At 38.1% G+C, this 19630-nt stretch overlaps 1 protein-coding gene across 3 annotated transcripts in view; it reads right to left on the bottom strand.

Moving 5' to 3' along the window:
- The window catches only part of RANBP17 (RAN binding protein 17), a 313424-nt gene that overhangs the window by 35877 nt on the left and 257917 nt on the right, over positions 1-19630 (bottom strand). For all 3 annotated transcript variants that reach the window (XR_009563505.1, XM_030829950.2, XM_030829951.2), the window contains exons 23-24: positions 7491-7705; positions 5193-5331 (exon numbers count right to left, since the gene is read on the bottom strand). Coding sequence is in view for 2 of the 3 variants with exons in the window: in XM_030829950.2 (XP_030685810.1) it covers positions 5193-5331; positions 7491-7705 (354 nt within the window). In the remaining variant the exon portion in view is untranslated. The remainder of the gene's footprint in view (positions 1-5192; positions 5332-7490; positions 7706-19630) is intronic.

Here is a 19630-nt window from a genome sequence, read left to right as displayed (position 1 = left end):
GAAGATGGAGGACAGAAGCCATGAGCCAAGGGATGTAGGTGATCTCTAGAGGCTGGAGGAGGAAAGGAAATAGATTTGCTCCTAGAAAGAAAAATTGTTCCGCTGACACCTTGATTTTAGTCTGGTGAGACCCATGTCAGATTTATGACCTAAAGAACTATATGACAGTAAATTTACATTGTTTTAAGTCACCAAGTTTGTAAGAATTTGTTAAAACAGCAATAGAAAATACCTGCTGTCTTCAAGAAACCAACTTTAAATATAAAGACACAGAAAGAATAAAAGTGAAATGATGGAAAAAGAGGCTAATTCTAATCAAAAGAATGCTGGAGAGGCAAGTAATATCAGACAAAGTAGATTTCAGAGGAAAGAATATTACCAGAAATAAAGAGCATCACTTCACAAGGATAAAGGGGTAAATTAATCAAGGGGACATAACAATCCTAAATATATATTTACTTGATAACAGAGCTTCAAAATAATTTATGCACAGACGGATAGAAGGAGAAACGGACAAATCTATAATTATAGTTAGAGGCTTCAGCACTTCTCTCTTGATAATTCATAGGGCAAGCAGAAAACAAACAGACAAAAAACCAGTAAAAATATATAAAATGCGAACATTATCAAGCAATTAGACCTGACACTTAAGAGAACATTCTTCCCAACAACCATGGAATATACATTCATTTCAAGTGCCCATGGAACATTCACCATATTTTGGACCAAAAAAAGATTCAACAAATACAAAAGTTATAACAACCACTAATATGATTACGATGGAATTAAACTAGACTCAATAACAGAAAGATCAGAAATTAAACAATGTGCTTCTAAGTAATAACTCACTGGTAAAAGAAGAAATCACTAAGGCAATAAGAAAATATTTTAAAACTGAATAGAAAAAGTCCCCAGGACTTCCCTGGTGGCACAGTGGATAAGAATCCGCCTGCCAATGCAGGGGACACAGGTTTGATCCCTGGTGGAAGATCCCACTTGCCGTGGAGCAACTAAACCCATGCGCCAGAACTACTGAGCCTGTGCTCTAGAGCCCGCAAGCCACAACTACTGAAGCCCGCATGCCTAGAGCCCATGCTCCACAACAAAAGAAGCCACCGCAATGAGAAGCCTGTGCACCGCAACTAAGAGTAGCCCCTGCTCGCCTCAAAGAGAAAGCCCGCGCGCAGCAACAAAGACCCAACGCAGCCAAAAATAAATAAAATTAAATCTTTTAAAAAAAAAGCCCCCAATATATAAAAATTTTATCAGTTATAGCCACAGTAGTGCTTAGATAAAAGCATTAAATGTGTACATTAGAAAAGAAGAAAGGTCTAAGATCCACAACCTAAGCTTCTGCCTGAAAAAACTAGAAGAGGAAAAGCAAATAAACTGAAGGAAGGAAGTTATGAAGATCATACCTTAAGTCAATGAAATAAAAATATGGAAAAATAATAGAGAAATCAATGAAAACTGAAAGCTGGTTCTCTGCATAAAATTGATAAACCAAAAAAAAAAAATGGATAAACCTGGACCCAGAATAATAAAGAAAAAAAAAACAACACAAATTGCCAATGTCAGGGATGAAAGAGGGAACACTACTAGAGATCCTACAGAAATCAAAGTTGTATAACAAGAGGATATTATGAACAATTTTATGTCAGTAATGTCAGATGAACTTCAGATGAAATGGACAATTTCCTTTAAAGACACAAACTATCAAATGCTACTTAAGATGTAATAGGAGGGACTTCCCTGGTGGTGCAGTGGTTAAGACTCCGCACTCCCAATGCAGGGGGCCTGGGTTCGATCCCTGGTCAGGGAACTAGATCTCACATGCATGCCGCAAGTAAGAGTACACATGCCCACAACTAAGGAGCTGGCGAGCCACAACTAAGGAGCCCGTGAGCCACAACTAAGGAGCACATAAGCCGCAACTAAGGAGCAGGCGAGCCACAACTAAGGAGCCCGCCTGCCGCGACTAAGACCCAGCGCAACCAAATAAATAAATTAATTAATTAAAGAAAGAAAGATGTAATAGGAGGCTGGAATAGTCCTATATCCACTAAAGAAATTTAATTTATAGTTAAAAACCTTCTAACAAAGAAAAAATCTAGGCCTAGTGGTTTCACTAGGGAATTCTATCAAACATTTCACGAAGAACTGATAACAATTCTACACAAACTCTTTAAGAAAATAAGAGAGGAGGGAACATTTCCCAACTCATTTCATGAGGGCCCTAGACCAACACTAAAACAAGGCAAAGATATGAGAAGAACAGAAAACTATAAAAGAAGAACCATAGAAGAATACATCGATAGCTGTCATGAACATAGATGTAAAAATCTGTATCAAAATTACAGAAAGTTGAATCTAGTAATATATAAGAAGGACAATACATCGTAACCAAGTGTGGAATGCAAAGTTGTTTTAACATTCAAATATCCACCAATGTGGTGATTAATATCATGTAATGCATTAACAGACCAAAAAAGAAAAACCATATGATTATCTCAGTATATGTAGAAAAAGAATTTGATAAAATTCAACACCCATTCATGATAATACTCTCAGAAAACTACAAAAGAAGAGAATTTCCTTAACAAGATAAAGAGCCTCTACAGAAAACCTAGAGCTAATATACTGAATGGTGAAAAAGAATGAATGTTTGCTCCATTACACTGGAGACAAGGAAAGAATGCTCGCTACCATCACTTCCATTCAACGTTGTACTGTAGGTTCTAGCCAGTGTGATAGGGTGAGAAAAATAAAAAAAGCCATATAGGGACTTCCCTCGTGGTCCAGTGGTTAAGACTCCACACTTCGAATGCAGGAAGCATGGGTTCGATCCCTGGTTGGGAAGTTCTGCATGCCGTGCGGCCAAAAAAAAGCCATACAGATTGGAAAGAAAGAGGTAAAACTACCTTTATTTGCAGACACATCTATGCAGAATATCTTAAGAAATCTACAAAAGGCTACCAGAATTAATAAGTCAGTTTAGCAAAGTTACAGGATACATGGTCAGCATACAAAGAAATCAATTGCAATTATACATGGTAGCAAAAACAATAGAAATTGAACTAAATATCATTTACAACAGCATAAAAACAGAAAATAGTTATAAATACAACAACATATGGACAAGACTTATATAGTCAAAACTTCAAAAATGCTGTTGAGAAAAGGTAAAGAAGATCTAAATAAATGGAAAGATATGCCATTGCCAGGAATTGAACACTCAATATTGCTAAGATGTCAGTTTTCCCCAAACTGGGCTAGAGATTCAATGTAACCCAATAATAATTCCCCTGCTCATTTTTTTTCTAACATGAGAAACTGACAAGTTGACTCTACATTTATAAAAAAGGCAAAGGACCCAGAATAGCCAAGACAATTTAAAAAGGGAAAAACAAAATCAGAGGGCTATACTATCTGATTTTAAGACTTACTATAAAATTAGGACAGTATAGAAATGGCACAAAGTAGTCTAACAAATAAAGGATATTCTTCAACAAAAGATGCTAGAACAACTGAGTATCTACATGTTAAAAAAGGAATCCCAGCTTTTACCTCATAATACTACGTACAAAAATTAAATTGAAATGGATCATAGACCTAACCATAAGAGCTAAAACTATAAAACTTTTAGAAGAAAACACAGAAAAAGCCTTTATGGCCTTGGGTTAATAAGCAAAGATTTCTTAGGATAGGACCAAAAAGACATGAACTGTAAGAGAAAAAAATAATTGGACTTCCTCAAAACTGAAAACTTTTATTCTTCAGAAGATACTGTTAAGAAAATAAAAAAGACAAGCCAAGGCTGAAAAAATACGTGCAAAACATAGATCTGATAAAAGATTTGTATCCAGAATATATAACAACTCTTCCAAGACAAAACAACCCAATTAAAGAAATTGGGCTGAAGATTTGAACAAATATTTTACCAAGAAGACAGATGAATGGCAAATAAGCAAGAAAAGATGCTGAAATCATCAGTCATTAGTGAAATGCAAATTAAAAACTCAAGGAGATTCCACTTCACACCCACGAGGATGGCTAAGATTAAAAAGACTGATAACAGCAAGTGTTAGGGAAGATACAGGACAACTGGAGTCCTCATACATTGCTTGGGGGAGTAAAATGGTACAATCACTTTGGGAAACAGTTTGGCAGTTTTTTGTTTTAACATCTTTATTGGAGTATAATTGCTTTACAATGGTGCGCTAGTTTCTGCTTTATAACAAAGTGTTATAACAAAGTGTTATCAGCTATATGTATACATATATCCCCATATCTCCTCCCCCTTGCGTCTCCCTCCCACCCTCCCAATCCCACCCCTCTAGGTGGTCACAAAGCACCGAGCTGATCTCCCTGTGCTATGTGGCTGCTTCCCACTAGCTATCTATTTTACATTTGGTAGTGTATATATCCATGAGTTTGGCAGTTTTTAATAATGTTAAATATACACTTAGCATACAACCCAGAAATTCCATTCTGGTATTTACTCAAGAGAAATACCTGTCCACAGAAAGACTTGTACATGAATGTTCATAGTAGCATTATTCAAAACAACCAAATAATGGAAACAACCCAAATGTTATTGGTTGGTGAACATATTAACAAACGTGGTAATCCATACCATAGAATAATACTCAGCAATAGAAAGATAAAAGCTGTTTCGCAAAACGTGGATAAATCTCAAAGGCATTATGCTAAACGAAAGAAGTCAGACACAAAGGACTACAGGTTATATGATTTCACTTATATGAAATTCTGGAAAAGGCAAACTACAGTGAGAGAAAGTAGATAGTGGTTCCTTGGGGCTGGGACTAGGGGAAAGGGATTGATTAGAAGGGGTCAGGAGGGAGCTTTTTGCGGTGATGAAGATGTTCTGTATCTTGGCTGTGGTGGTTCATGACTGTGTATATGTTTGTAAGGACTCATTGAAATGTTCACTTAAAATCAGTAATTTTTACTGTGTGTAAATTATACTTTAGTTAAGCTGATTAAAAAATAAACTATATCAAAATATGAAAAAGGGCATTTTCTCTCTCGCAGGCAATAGTTATAAAATAATCTTTCAGTTTGGGTAAATAATCTTTCCCCCTTTGTAGGATGATCATCTCAAAAGCACATACATTAAGAGACCACAATCAAGTCTTTCCTCTGAAAACAATGTTCTCCATGATACTTACCAAGAGTACTGAGTCCCTCTGAGATAGATGTGAGAACATATAGGAGTACAGGAGGCTCTAAGTTGGTGACGAAGCTCATGTGGTCCTGGGTGAGACATTCCAGGAGTGGATAATAAGACTGGCTCAGCTTCCGATATTGCTATAACAGAAATACTAAATGTCAAGCCACAGGGAAGCAAAAGACGTGTCACAGTTCAGTGAAAATTGCCATTTATAATATTAGAAATTGTGACCTTACACATAAATACATAAAATAAACATAAATATAAATACATGGAACAAATGACATAATGATTCTCAATTCAGTATTTAAAGGGGTTCTAATACAAATCTCTTGATCTCTAGAAATCCTAATTTGAAGCTACAGCATACCCTAGTAAGTAATTTCAATTTTGCCTTATGTGGTTAACACTTAAGTGCAATTAAAATCGCTGCAGTATAGAAGACTGAATGATTTTTCTGGGCTGGAATATTGTAACACTGAACAGTGCTTAATAGTGGCTAGGCAACCTTCTTTTTTAACACAAAGAAATTTGTGTTATTTATTTGTGTTATAATAGCATTTGGCATCATAGTCTGCTATATTTACACAATGCCAACCCATCTAATTAAATCATAACTTGGTAAATGGCTTAATATTTACCATATACAACAGGCAAAGGATAAGTGCATGAGAAAGATACCTGGAAAGCCTCAAATGAAACCCAAACCAGTATCAAAGAAGCACAACACTTATAAGAGAAATAAACCATATCGATATTTATTATAAAGTAAAATTGACTAGCTCCATAAGAATCACATGGGGTGCTTGTTAAAGATGCAGTTTTCTGATTCCCAGTTCAAACTTACAAAATGAAAACCTCTGGAACGAGGTCCTGAAATGTGCATTTTAAAAATGTACACTAAGGGAGTCCTATGCACCCTCAATTTTGAGATTACTGAGTTAGAGGTTTGCTTGTCTACTAGAAAAAAGAATAGAGAAATTCCTGGAACCATATCAGGTTTTTTTGGTGGGCCTCAACTGTAGTGAAGAGTTCCCTCAATGAAGAGGCTGTAACACATGGCTGATCTGACTCAAGTTTCCACTTTGTAATTTCTGTTGTACAGGCAGCCTTCAATGAACATTCCATTCTACTGCAAAGAGGCTTAACAACTCTGGCTTGAGATGTGTTTTTTTTGTTTTTAGTTTTTTTTGGCCATGCTGCGCAGCTTGTGGGATCTCAGTTCCCTGACCAGGGAATGAACCTGGGTCCCTGGCAGTGAAATTGCAGAGTCTAACCACTGGACTGCCAGAGAATTCCCGAGATGTGGTTTTATGAAGACTAGCTTAGAAAGGTGGAAGAGGGTACCTCTAGTGCATTAGAATGTCAAAGGAGCATTTCTCATACAGGCTGACTAACGAAGGCCCCCAGATCTTACTTGTAAACCTTGGGCTGGGAGCAGGTGGGAGAGCCTAAACTAAGCCTGAGCATGAATTTGGCTGTGTTACTGAAGTAATTACTGCAACCACATTGGGCATATATTAGCTTTTGTGTAATCAGGCTGAGATATTTAAAAAAAAGTCTGATAACGACTCAGACTCAGCTCAGTGGAGGAGCCTGGAAATCTGAATTCCAACAAGCACCCCAGGTGATTCTGAGGGGCAAAGTTTGAAAACAACTGACATAAATCACAGAGACTAGATGGTAGAGTAGAAGAGGGACCTAGAGATCACTTTGTTTAATTTACCGATTTTAAAGGTGAGGAAATTGAAGCCTGGAGAAATAGAGAAGGTGATTTATTCAAGGTAAATGACCAGCAAGTGGCAGAGTTGAGACTACATACCAGGCTGCTCAACTTCCAGTTTAGCACTCTGTCCACCACACCTGAATTTTAATGGAAAGCAAGGCCAAACAGCAAGGGGAGTACACAGAGTAGAAATGAAGGAAGGAGAAGATCCTATAGTCATTCTGCGTTTTCTGCTCCAGGAAACACAGACCTTCTCTGAATTATGAGTACAGTTGTAAGCAATTAGTTGAAATTGCTAATTACATTTTCTCTAGACACAGAACCTGGAATACCTGAGATGACCAATTTATCAGAAGATGGTAGCTGCAGTTCTCAAAACTGCACATTTAATTATATAAATACAGCCACTATAGTTATTCAAATCCTGTAAGTTAAATCAAGAAGTTGTCCTAAAACATAAAATGATCTGGTGCTATTCTAACTCCTTGGGCTTCATTATAACAATTCCAACCCTGTGGTGGTGTTACTTCACGTTTCATACAAAGACTCCCATGACGCATGATTGCTTACTAGCAAGTCACTGTGGGACACTGACAGCAGCATTTTGACAAAGGCCTGGAGTACATTGTCAAAATGGTTGTCCCCATACAACTTGAAGACGCCAAAGCTGACATAATTTCCACACAAGGCAGACTTGAGAGCTGAATAGCAGATGGAGATGCCCTTGAGTTTCATTGGATAAATCTGATCTTTTGAGAGGCTCCCAAGGGACAGGATCTGATTACCTGTTTTAGGGTAAAAGCAGAATGAGAAAGTGACATAAGTAGATGTAATTCAAAGCAGTTATGAGGCACATTATTCAACATTTTCACTTTACTGCTATTGTTCACTTCCCCCTACCATTGTTCCAAGAATTACATCATCCATATAATGAAAAATATAAATACATAAGGCAGTTTACCTGGGAAGTGCAAATGGCCCGAGGAAAATCAATCACGGGGTACTGGAAAAGTTTGATATTTTTATCTGGATGGTGATTACATGAATATATATGTGGATGCACAAAAATTCATTGAGTTGTACTCCTAAGATTATTTCACTTTATGTACTTTAATATATATGTTATCTCTTCTTCAATAAGAAGTTAAAAAAAGTAGGAGTAAATAACAAACTAAGTCAAGAGAAAAAGATAACTTAGACATATAAATTACTCTGAATTGTGGGATGAGTTTTCAACCTTTTCACATGCACTTGATATTGAGTTACTTCACTCTTAGGAGCCTCACAGGTTTGATACATGAGTTAAATGAAATAAAGACACAAGAAATTCTTGGCACAGTGCACAATAAAGGTTACTTCCTTTTTCTTCTTAGACATTTTTTCAGAAGATCTAAAGAGACGATTGTTTAAAAACCGTACTTATATTCTATGTCTGACCATCAAAAGATGAAGAAATGTTTATATAATCACCTTACAGTTTTTCATAGTTAGCATTTACAACTAATAGTTTCTCTTTCTGAAATGTGTGCTGGTCAGGTTTGTTGCCAGGCAATATCTAAGAATGCTTTGTAAAGAATTATAAAGTCATACATGTTTCTGAGCTCTGCTTTTTCCTGTTCAAGTGAGTACTGCTTCTAAAATTGAAACTAAATTCAATTTACAAAATTTAGAGGCATACTGTTGTGGTTTTGTACTGTGTCTATTGGGCTAAATAAGAATTAAGTTTCCCAGAACTCATTTCCCTGTACTGTTGTGGGCTAGAATTGAGCAAAACAGAAATCTATATGAGATTTAGAAGGTGGAAGTGAAGTAGCAGCCATGACTTTCTGAAGGTTGTTGTGATTAGAGGTGTGAGAAAAAGATGTAGAAATACCGCTGGGTTTTAGTTTCCCCTTGTTCTTTCCTGCTCTGTGTCTAGAACTACAAGCCCTGTTGACCAATGACCCCAAGCCCACCACCAAGTGCTTGGCAGCACACGTACAGAGCAGGAGCTGTGCAGAGGCAACAGTCTTCCATTGCTTCTTTACCACTACTCAAGTCCCCCCTCTCACCCCACATCCTTTCAGGGTCCCACCCCAGCAGCTGGATGTCTCTAGCTTTTAGCTTTCCCTGCAAGCTCCAACTTGTCCATCCATGCCATTATCTCAGGAGGGCCTATTAATGATTTTTCTCCTGAACTTCCAACTCTCCCCCTTGGACCTATTTTCCTATCTTCACCCAAGATTGTACAAGGTCTAATTCCTAAAATAAATCCCCTGTTCCATCAGTGTCACAGCGTTTGTTTTTCCTTGTTTGAATCCTGACTGATAGGTATATTATGAAAACCACATGTTTACTAAAGAGGTTAAGAAGGACCAATAATTCTAGCAGAGCATGAAACAGGACTCGCCCAGGGTGAAGGTTCCCTCCCCTTTCTCTGCCTTACTGAAACATTTCCACACACAGATTTTCTTCTGTGCATCCTTTGAAGCCCATGTGGCTTTGCTTATAATTTGTACATTAGAATGACAACACCATTGTGTCGGCTGAAGCATATCTTGGAATTTACTCCGTACCACATTCTGTACTCTCTCTCATGATCTCATTCTATCTTACCTTAGAAAGATATTGTAAGTTTCATAAAGATTCAACTCAGTACGATAGCGTTCACTTAATAGCTACCCTGTGTGAGGTGCTAGGATAAACAAATGAAACAAAATCTTTGCTCTGAAGGAGTTCAGTCTGCTGGGAGAAGTAGATTTGTAAATAAATAATTCCGTACAATGTGACAAACACTATCAGACAGGTCTGTCAAGATTTTATGGGAATAGAAGAGACTGACTTTGCTTGGGAAGGAGAGCAGTGTGGGAAAGGCTTCACAGAGCAGGCTACTTCTCAAGGATCAATCACAGTTTCTCAGGTGGACTTGAAGGGAGAGAAGAGTATTCCAGAAAGGTTATGTGCACAGGCATGAAGGTCTGAAAAAGCAGGGTACTGCAGGAGAGGGCAGTTTTCAACCACTGCTTTTCTACCTTTGCCTCCAATTCAATATAAATCAAGGTAGACATTTCCCCCCACTTCCCTTTCCCAGGAAAGAAAAGCACTGCTTACATGTGATGGAAAAAGCTAGGGTAATTTGGTGGTAGTGGTGGTGGTTTACACATTTTGGGTCTGTTAAGGAGGCCAGGGGCAAACGGAGAAAACTACGTCATCTTTCAGGGACTTCTTACGCTGATGTCCTTATGGGGGAAGTAAAGATCCTATATTCTTCAGCACAAGATTGAATAGGAAGACGAAGAATTGTGATGGGGAAAAATTTTTGATTCTAAAGGACTGGATAACCTATCATCAAGAAGGATTAATTATTTAGAATCACAACTTTTATCGCTGTGTTAAAGCTGCAATCTGGCATACTTGTTTTTTTGGACTGCTTCAGACACATCTGTGTTAATTAAAACAGTAATTAGTATACCATTATGACCTTGAAAAAGTAGTACTTTTGAAAGAGGAAACTATATTTAATTGTGCTCAAGTGGCTCCGCATTCCGTGGTGGCTGTAAGACTATGGAAGAGAAGACGTGGCCGCATCGTTATTCACTCCAATCAGCTTTATTCAATCTATGTTATTCAACAACACTTACTAAAATTGGAGGCCCTGCCCTCCAAAAGCTTAAAATCTAGCAGTTAGACTCACATTGCTGTAAACAAAAGTGACTGAGCTGAGGTTTGGTTTTGATGTTCCTCTATAGGTATGACAACCCTCCTTGCCTTCCTTATTCCACCCCACACCCATAAAGTCCCATCTCCTTCCTTCCCAGAATTTCCTTCCTAAGAGGGAGATCTTTATTACACTGATGGACCGCTGGGAGATGAAGGCATTGCCAGGCTGGCAGCCACTGAAGCCAGTAGCAGTTGCCACTTGTACAAAAGGAAATGATACTTTCTTTAATGAAATAAGAGACTTCCAAAGTTTAGAATCAAAAGGAAAATCTCTGATTGTTTCCCACTGATTATATCTGCCATAACTGGGAGCAGGGGAATGAGATGCTGTTACAACCTTAACATCAGACCTGGGTAAGACAGATGTTGAGGCTATGCTGGGGCTCCGGAAAAGGATGCTGTGAATTGAGTGGTTTACCTGGCCAAGGGCAATGACTGAGGAAGGGAAGCACAAGTGTTATGGAACTGTCATTCTTACTGTTGTACATGCTATAACATGAAAAGAAATCTCACTAAATAATAAAGGGAAAAAAACCTGGGAAATAAGCATAGAAGACTCCTGCTATAATTTTGCTTATTACATATATTTCCCTCATTATTAGCTTACATTAACTGCTTGGGTTCCTCTTTCTTAACCTCTATTCTATCTTTTTTGGAGAAGCCCCCCTTTTGTGTGTGTGTGTGTGTGTGTGTTTGGTTAGCTTCCAGCATTCAGAAGTACCTTTCTAGACCACTCTCAATAACTAGATTTAGAGAAGGATATATAAGAAGATGCAAAATCTCCTTTTCTGTTTATCTGATATCTACTTTCAGACCTACTTTTTAAACAACTTTTTCCCCTTCTGAGACCCTATCTCTTCCCTGATGACTGTCTCCATGATGTCCTCTACAGAAGAGGCTCCCTACACCCAAAAAGAAGTGGCCTTCCTTCAAAGGCCTCAGCTGGAGAACTGTATAACAAGATAGTAGTCTAACAGAAAACAAACATACAGTGCGTAAGGTAGTGATGAACCAGGTGGGCTTCTGAGTCATACCGACCTGGGGTTTGAATCCTACTTCTTTGCTCACTACCTGGGTGTCTGAACAGATTATTAATCTCTGTAAGTCAGTTTCCTCATCTGTAAAATGAGGACAATAACAGTACTTATAACTCACAAGGCTCTTATGTGGAGTAAAAGAGACAGCATACGTAATGTGCTTACCACAGTAACTGGTACAGTGCTCATGTAAACTATAACAATACACAGTACTAGATGTTCATTTCTTTCTCCAGTCTACTAGCCTGTAAATTCATACATGGGGAGCTATGGCCTGAAAAAGAGGAGGAGGTAAGGCTGGGTGTGTTTGGTGTAGAATAATGTCCCTTCCTTCTAACACATAATTCAAAGTAAGGTCAATACTAGATCTTTGACCACTTTCCCTGTATTCCTTCAAAAGAGAACTGGCTGCAGGGGGTCTTTGGCCCACAATCTACCAGTTCTCTGTGCCCTCAAAAGAATACTTTTTAAAAAAGGTACAAGGGATGAGATATACTATAGTTGTACTTTATACCAGGAAGAACTAACAGTATGAACAATGTCACTTCCCGGTTTATAAAGCAATCCATTACATTGATTTACCTTTTCTTTTTCCCTTTTAATCTCTAAAATTTTAAAGTGAATTTGATATTTAGCTGACAGCTCTACAGGGTGAATGTCTTCATTCGTCATCAGAACAATTATGGGAAGAGAAGTGCAAGCTTCCTGACATTCCTTTACTTCAGGTCACTCAACCCACTCTGTCTCTGTGCAAACCAGCTGAGGCCCCTGGACGTAAATGGTCTGGGACAGAAATGAAGCTGTGGAGACTGGAAAGGAATATAACATTTCCCTTTCAGGTTGAAAAAGATTAAAACAATGCAGCATTGATAAGCATGTGGGAAATTAAGGAAATTGTTGGGAATGTGAATTAGTATAACGATTCTAGAGGGTAATTTGGTAAATTTTATTAAAAATATTAAAAATGCGTAAATCCACTTTTGGGAATATATTCTAATTCCAAATGTTCACTACCATATCTACCTATCTCCTAGCATTTGCACTTACACACTGTCTTCTAAAAAGCCAGCCCCTCAGTATGTTGAACTAGCTCCCATCTCCTCTTATGTGCTTGAGAACAAAGCACAGCAATTTCCCCCTTTCTCTCCTATGCAATCTTTTTTATTTTAAAAAAAACTTTCTCTTGGCCCTACTTCCCTGCCTGATATTACTCCCCTTTGTAACAAAACTCCTTAAAAGAACTGTGACCTTCACTGTCTTCATTTCTTCTCCTCTGATTCTCTTTTACACCCACTCCACTGAAAGTGCTCTTTTCAAGGTTCCCAATGACCTCCTCGTCCCTAAACGTAATGGTCGACTCTTAGTCCGCATCTTATTTGATTCATTGGCAGCTTTTGACACAGCTGACTACCTCTTCTTCCTTGCCTTCCAAGACACACACTCTCCTGATTTTCTCTTACTTCAGTGTTTGCTCATTCTCTCCTTTGCTGGTTCCTCCTCTTCTCCCTTTCCTCCTAACACAGAATACCCCTGAACTCAAAGCTAAATCTTTTATATTTAAATTCATACCCCCACCCCGGTGATCTTATCTAGTTTTGCAGCTTTAAATGCCATCTTAGAGTTAATGACTCCCGTATTTGTTTCTCTAGGCCAGACCTCTTCCAATCCTCAGACTTGTATATCCAACTCCGTATTCAACACCTCCACTTGAATGTCTAATCAATACCTCAAGCTCAACACAACCAAAATGGAACTTCTGAGTCTCCCTCACACCCATTCTCAGCCTTTTCCATCTCAGTAAATGGTAACTTCATCCTTGCAGTTGTTTATGCCAAAATCCCTTGATTACATTTTCTCTCTCATACCATATATCCAATCCATCAAGAAATTGGATTTACCTTCAAGATATATCCAGAATCTAACCACTTCTCACTACTCCCACTGCTATCACCTTGGTCAAAGTCAAGGGCAAATCATGTCAGCCCTCTGCTCAAAACATTCTAAAGTCCTTCTCCTTCACTTGGAGTTAAAGTCAAAGTCCTGATAATCTTTACAGGATATGACGTTACATGACATTGCTTTTGTTATTACTCTCTTTTGTTCACTTTGTTCCAGCAACCAATGTCCTTGCTGTTCTTCAGACATGCCAGATACACTCTTGCCTTAGGACCCTAAAACTTGGTGTTCCTTCAGCCTGGAATACTTTTCCCCAAGATACCTGCATAATTAACTCCCTTATTTACTGCAAGTCTTTGCTCAAATGTCATTTTCTCAATGAGGCCTACCTCGATCACTTTACTTAAAAATGCAACATGTTTCCCAATCCCTGGTACTTCTAATGCTCCCATCTTTTTTTTTTTTTTTTGCGGTATGCAGGCCTCTCACTGTTGTGGCCTCTCCCGTTGCAGAGCACAGGCTCCGGACGCGCAGGCTCAGCGGCCATGGCTCACGGGCCTAGTCGCTCCACGGTATGTGGGATCTTCCCAGACCGGGGCACGAACCCGTGTCCCCTGCATCGGCAGGCGGACTCTCAACCACTGCACCACCAGGGAAGCCCCTAATGCTCCCATCTTGCTTTGCTTTCTTTCTTTTTTTTTTTCCCGATAGCACTTATTACCTTCTGACATACAAAATAATTTCTTTTTCAGTTTTGCTCACTGATATATCCAGAGTCTAGAACAGCACCTGCTGCTCTCAATATATATATTTGTTGACTGAGTGAAGCTCACGAAGCTGAATGTACAGTGCATGTACTTGCTGCAACAGTGTATTACAGTGAAAATTACATGTTTATAAAAATTACATTTATCAAAAGGTGAATAATTAAATAAATTATAATATGACGATAAAATGGAATGCTTTACATCTATTTTAAAAGATATGGTAGAAAAAATTATGAAAAACCAAAGGAAAAAAAGAGATATGGTAGATTTAGATATGTATTAATATAAAGTGATGGCCATGATGTAAGTAAAAAATAGCAAACTGCAGATTAGCAAGTACATTATAATACCACTTTTGGAATAATATATGTATATGCACACATAAAAAAGTATGAATGAGCACACACTAAACTGTTAATGATGGTTATCTTTGAGTGATGAGATAATCAGGAATTTCCACTTTCTACCTTCTCCAGCAATTCTGAAATCCTTCAGTTTACTGATAGACCATGCTAATGTTTTATATTTATATGATTTTGTAAAAGCTATTGCCTGCTTGAAATGCCCTCCTCAAATTTCCAGGCCCTATTCTTATTTCCTTCTCTGGCTCCTCAGTTTTGAGTTAGAAACTTCTGGGCTCCCATAGCACTCTGTATGCTTCTTAAGCATAAAAGTGAGCACAACACATTATAATTCTTTATTTACTTGTCTGAATACACTGCTGGACTCCACTAAGAGAAGAATCAGTAAGATTATTTTTGTGTGTCTTATTTCTCTTCCTATCCCTTGTAACTCTCAAACACATAGTAAATGCTCAATAAACGTTAGCTGCATGGATGAAAGAATCTACTGAACTCTAAGCCACTTGTTTGGAGATCACGCTTACTTATTTAACAGCTTGTTTAGCAGTTTTTGCTTGTGTGCAGAAGTGGCCAAGTCCAACACGTGTGGATTCACTGTGAAATGTATTCCTCAAGGCCTGGGATCCTCAAGGTGTTGATCATTCCATCGCCTTAAGAATATTTTTGTGAGCTTACTCTACTACTTTGTTGTCCTATGTCCCTGACCACGTTTCTGATACAACTCTCTGTCCCTGACCACGTTTCTGATACAATCTAAGGTTATGTCCATGGTTCCTGGATGATCTGTTTTCCAGAAGTGTTATTTCCTGATAACATTTTAAGTCTCTAATTATTTCAAGTCCAACACATTGTTCAGCTATCTTTTTTTTTTTTTTTGCGGTACGCGGGTCTCTCACTGCTGTGGCCTCTCCCTTTGCGGAGCACAGGCTGCGGACGCACAGGCTCAGTGGCCATGGCTCACGGGCCTAGCCGTTCCGCGGCATGTGGGATCTTCCCGGACCGGGGCACGAACCCGTGTCCCCTGCATCAGCAGGCGGACTCTCAACCACTGCGCCACCAGAGAAGTCCTGTCCAGCTATCTTTCTGTAATCATTTAAACATAAATAGAAATCATAATCCTTCATTCTTACAATGCTTCTAATAGTATCAATACATACCAGTAATTTTCAAGCTCTTTTATTAAAAAAAAAATCTTTAAGCAGGTGACCCCTATTACAAATAAATCTAGTGCAACTATATATAGCTGGGTGGTTCTGGTCAAAGTGGCAGTAGGGTCCCCTCCTCCCCCCTCTCTGGAGAGGCTCTGTGGTACTTTCACAGATCTCTAGGGCTCTGAAAAACCCAGTTGGAAAACCACTGGTTTGTTTTCTAGGTCACAGTAAATAACAGCGGCTTGTATATCAGTTTACAAATTCAATTTAAGCATATTATTAGATCATACCTTAAATGCACCTGGAGCATATATTGCTCAAAAGAACCCTGATGTAAATTCTTATGTACAGTGAATAATTATAGTTGTTCTATCCACTATTAAAGTTTAGATTTTTCACACACCGAGCTTTCTTTAAATCAGGTACCTAAGGAAGGAATAAAAGCAGCTCCATTTTTGCCAGTCGTATAAAAACAACCACTATTTCTCCCTTCTGCGCACTCTTTAACCAACAGATGTCACTAAAGATACCATTACCCAGAGGCAAAGGGAAGAAAAGATTAGACAAATGGAAATTGAGCATAAAAACCACCCAGTTCTTAAAACTGAGAAGTAGGTTTCCAAAGTAATAACATTTATTACACTGCATGCAACATTTTAACCAAAAATTTAAGAAAGAAATTTCTTTTATTAAGTTGCTCAGGCTGAACGGATCATAGCACTAAATTTTGAAATACATGTTCTTGAAGCAATTTAAAACTCATTAGAAATAATAGGCTTGGGCTAGTAGAAAATGTGGTAAAATCTAATCCTCATCCAAATGTTACCTGGGCTGCACAAACAGGAAATTGTTTTGTGCTACTGTGGCTAACCTCATTGCTGACCCTGAGCTGTAACAGCGAGAGCAGCTGAGAGCTGAGGCAAAATTAAAAACTTACATCAAAGTATATCATGACAGAATGTAGATAAATAAAACAGCATATCAAAAGTATTATTTTTCTGCCAGTCTCATTGAGTAGCGAGGTGGAGGTATTCCATAAAATATATAACGAATCAGGTGCTTGTGGAAATGAGTTCTTCCCCCCTCTGAACTGCCCCAATCATCGATTACACAAATACTGCCCATGACAGGTGAGCAGAGAAGGAACCCAGTGAGGATGGGAACAGAAGGGATCAGAGAATGTTCTGGCCCCTTTCTTCTATGGGCTCTCCCTTCCTTCACCTTGGCTTACCACAGAAATAAATAATGTTGGCTCTTCTGTACCCTCCTAGTCATTCTTTTCCTCATCTTCTAGACTCCTGGATGGCAACCATAGGATCTCCCTTCAGTGAGCATATTAGAATCTCCAGAGGTAAAAGCATGGGTAATAAAACATTACACAGGTAAAGACAGACAAAATCAGCTCGGCTGATTGAGGCCAGCATGTGGAATCAGTGAAGGCTGAGAAAGAGTTTTCTATCATTCTATGTAAAGCGATGTGTCAAAGTCACTGGTGACAAAGTTGAAGGACATTTTTCCATTGAGCCTTCATTTTCCTTAAGTTTTAGGATAGAAATCACCATACTTAAAGAACAGTACTTCATCAAAAATACCCAACTTTGTGTGGCAACTCTCAAGTGGCAGAAAGGAACATGGAAAGACTACTGTCTGAAGTTATACAGACTTTGAATGAAATTCCAATTTGACTATTTGCTAACTATGTAATATTGGGCAACTCTTTAACTTCTATGAGCTTCAATTTCTTCATAACAGTAATCACAGTAGCTAAGTGATCTAAGGGCTTTCCATGCACTATGTAATTGAATCCTCACAACCACCCTATGAAGTAGGTATTATTTTCTCTGTTTAACAAGAAAGTGAAGCAAGAGAGGCTTAGCAACTTAACCAAGGCCAAGTGACTAGTGAGTGGCAGATAATAATACTTACCTTAAGGATTCAATGGGCTAATGTATGATTAATGGTCTAGTATAGGAGCAGGCACATAATAGTTGATTAAAAAGTGGAAGCAACCATTATTATTAGCCCCAACTAAGGAGAAGAACCTTACCCTAATCTCCTAGTCTTTCTTCAGAGTAAGAAAACTCCTTATTGGCTTTTCTTCTCAAGAATGCTTTGAAGGTTTTCTCTTTTCTTTTTCTTTTTTCTGCTTTTCTTTCTCTTTTCTTCCTCTCTCTCCTTCTGCCTCCTCCTCTTCTTCTTCCTCCAATATAATCCTCACAGTTTTCTTTCTCAACTTTTGCTGCAATGCTTTTGTCTATGTCAAACAACCTGACAGAGGACTGAATAGCTTTTGAAGCCCATAGACTTGGCGATGTTCTGAGATTCCTTTTGGTATCAATTGCTGGACAAACATTCTGTCCTATACTAGAGATTCAGTGATCCTGGACGAGGAAGAAGTTGCTGCTCTTGTCAGCCCTACTGTAAGAGTGAGTAAGCCTCAGTAAAAGAAACTGGATCCAGAAAAGGGGGAAGGAAAGATACAACTGTGGTTGGTAACAGGAAACAAACATTTGTACAGTTAAAGGTCTATTGACTACTAAGAAATTCTTATACGTGCACTGTTTCATAATGGGGAAGTATTTCTTTTTAAAAAGTGAGGAAATAGACGCTTAGCACTTGTTACAGGCAGAAGGAAGCAGGACAGCATGGTCCAAACAGAAGGCATTCCTGAATAAAAAAGTGATGAGGTCAGTGAACCCCTATCGAAAGGAGGCTGGTTCTGTGAGTGAAAGAGAATGGCTTTGGATCAAGGAAAGGCATATTCACTGAGTACCTAAGCCATGTTACAACCTGTGCCAAGCCCTTTACCCAGAGTAGCTCAATTAACCACCTCTAATCCTAACTAGACAGGCAGGTCAGTAGGTATTCATTATTTGTAATTTTATATATGAGAAAACTAGGCCAAAGAGGTGTAGTGTCTTAGCTGAATGTCACAGAGTTGATATGGGTTGGTACTAGAATTGGTACTCAGATCTTTTAATTGCCAAAATCTATGTTTTTTTAAAGATATCATTCTTTTGGAAAAAGCTCCAGTCATATGTCTTTTATGATAAGACACTGAAAGGAATTAGATATACCCTGGAAACACAACAAACTGTACTGAGAATATTCAAAAAGGGGTCCATTTTTACCTTTGGGAGGCAAAGCATTTCTACTTTATATGATTCTAATGTGTCCATTTTCAACAGATGCAAAAGTTGTGGCAATATAGTTGCTGGTACAGATGAAAATAGGAGAGTTTAAGTTTACTGTCTTAAATAGGTGCTTTCTGTAGTTTCTATACACTTATGACCTCAAACTCTAAAAATCAAATGTACAATTAAAACTAAGCATTTTTAACAGAGGCCTACAGTGCATACAGAACTGAGTCCCAGAATATTTTGAGTTCAAGTAAAAACAATTTAAAAGAACTTTTTCTACTTTTTAAAATAAGTTTTACTTTTTAAAAAGTAATATGTTTTAATTTTTTTAAATTGGAGTACAGTTGCTTTACAATGTTGTGTTAGTTTCTGCTGTAGAAAATACCTAGGAATAAACCTACCTAAGGAGACAAAAGACCTGTATGCAGAAAACTATCAGAAAACTATAAGACACTGATGAAAGAAATTAAAGATGATACAAACAGATGGAGAGATATACCATGTTCTTGGATTGGAAGAATCAACACTGTGAAAATGACTATACTACCCAAAGCAATCTACAGATTCAATGCAATCCCTATCAAACTACCAATGGCATTTTTCACAGAACTAGAACAAAAAAATTTCACAATTTGTATGGAAACACAAAAGACCCTGA

Source organism: Globicephala melas, chromosome 3 (genome assembly GCF_963455315.2).
Source record: "Globicephala melas chromosome 3, mGloMel1.2, whole genome shotgun sequence".
Lineage (NCBI taxonomy): Eukaryota > Metazoa > Chordata > Mammalia > Artiodactyla > Delphinidae > Globicephala > Globicephala melas.
The sequence above is the reverse complement of the archived record's forward strand: the minus strand, read 5'-3'. Positions and strand labels throughout refer to the sequence as shown.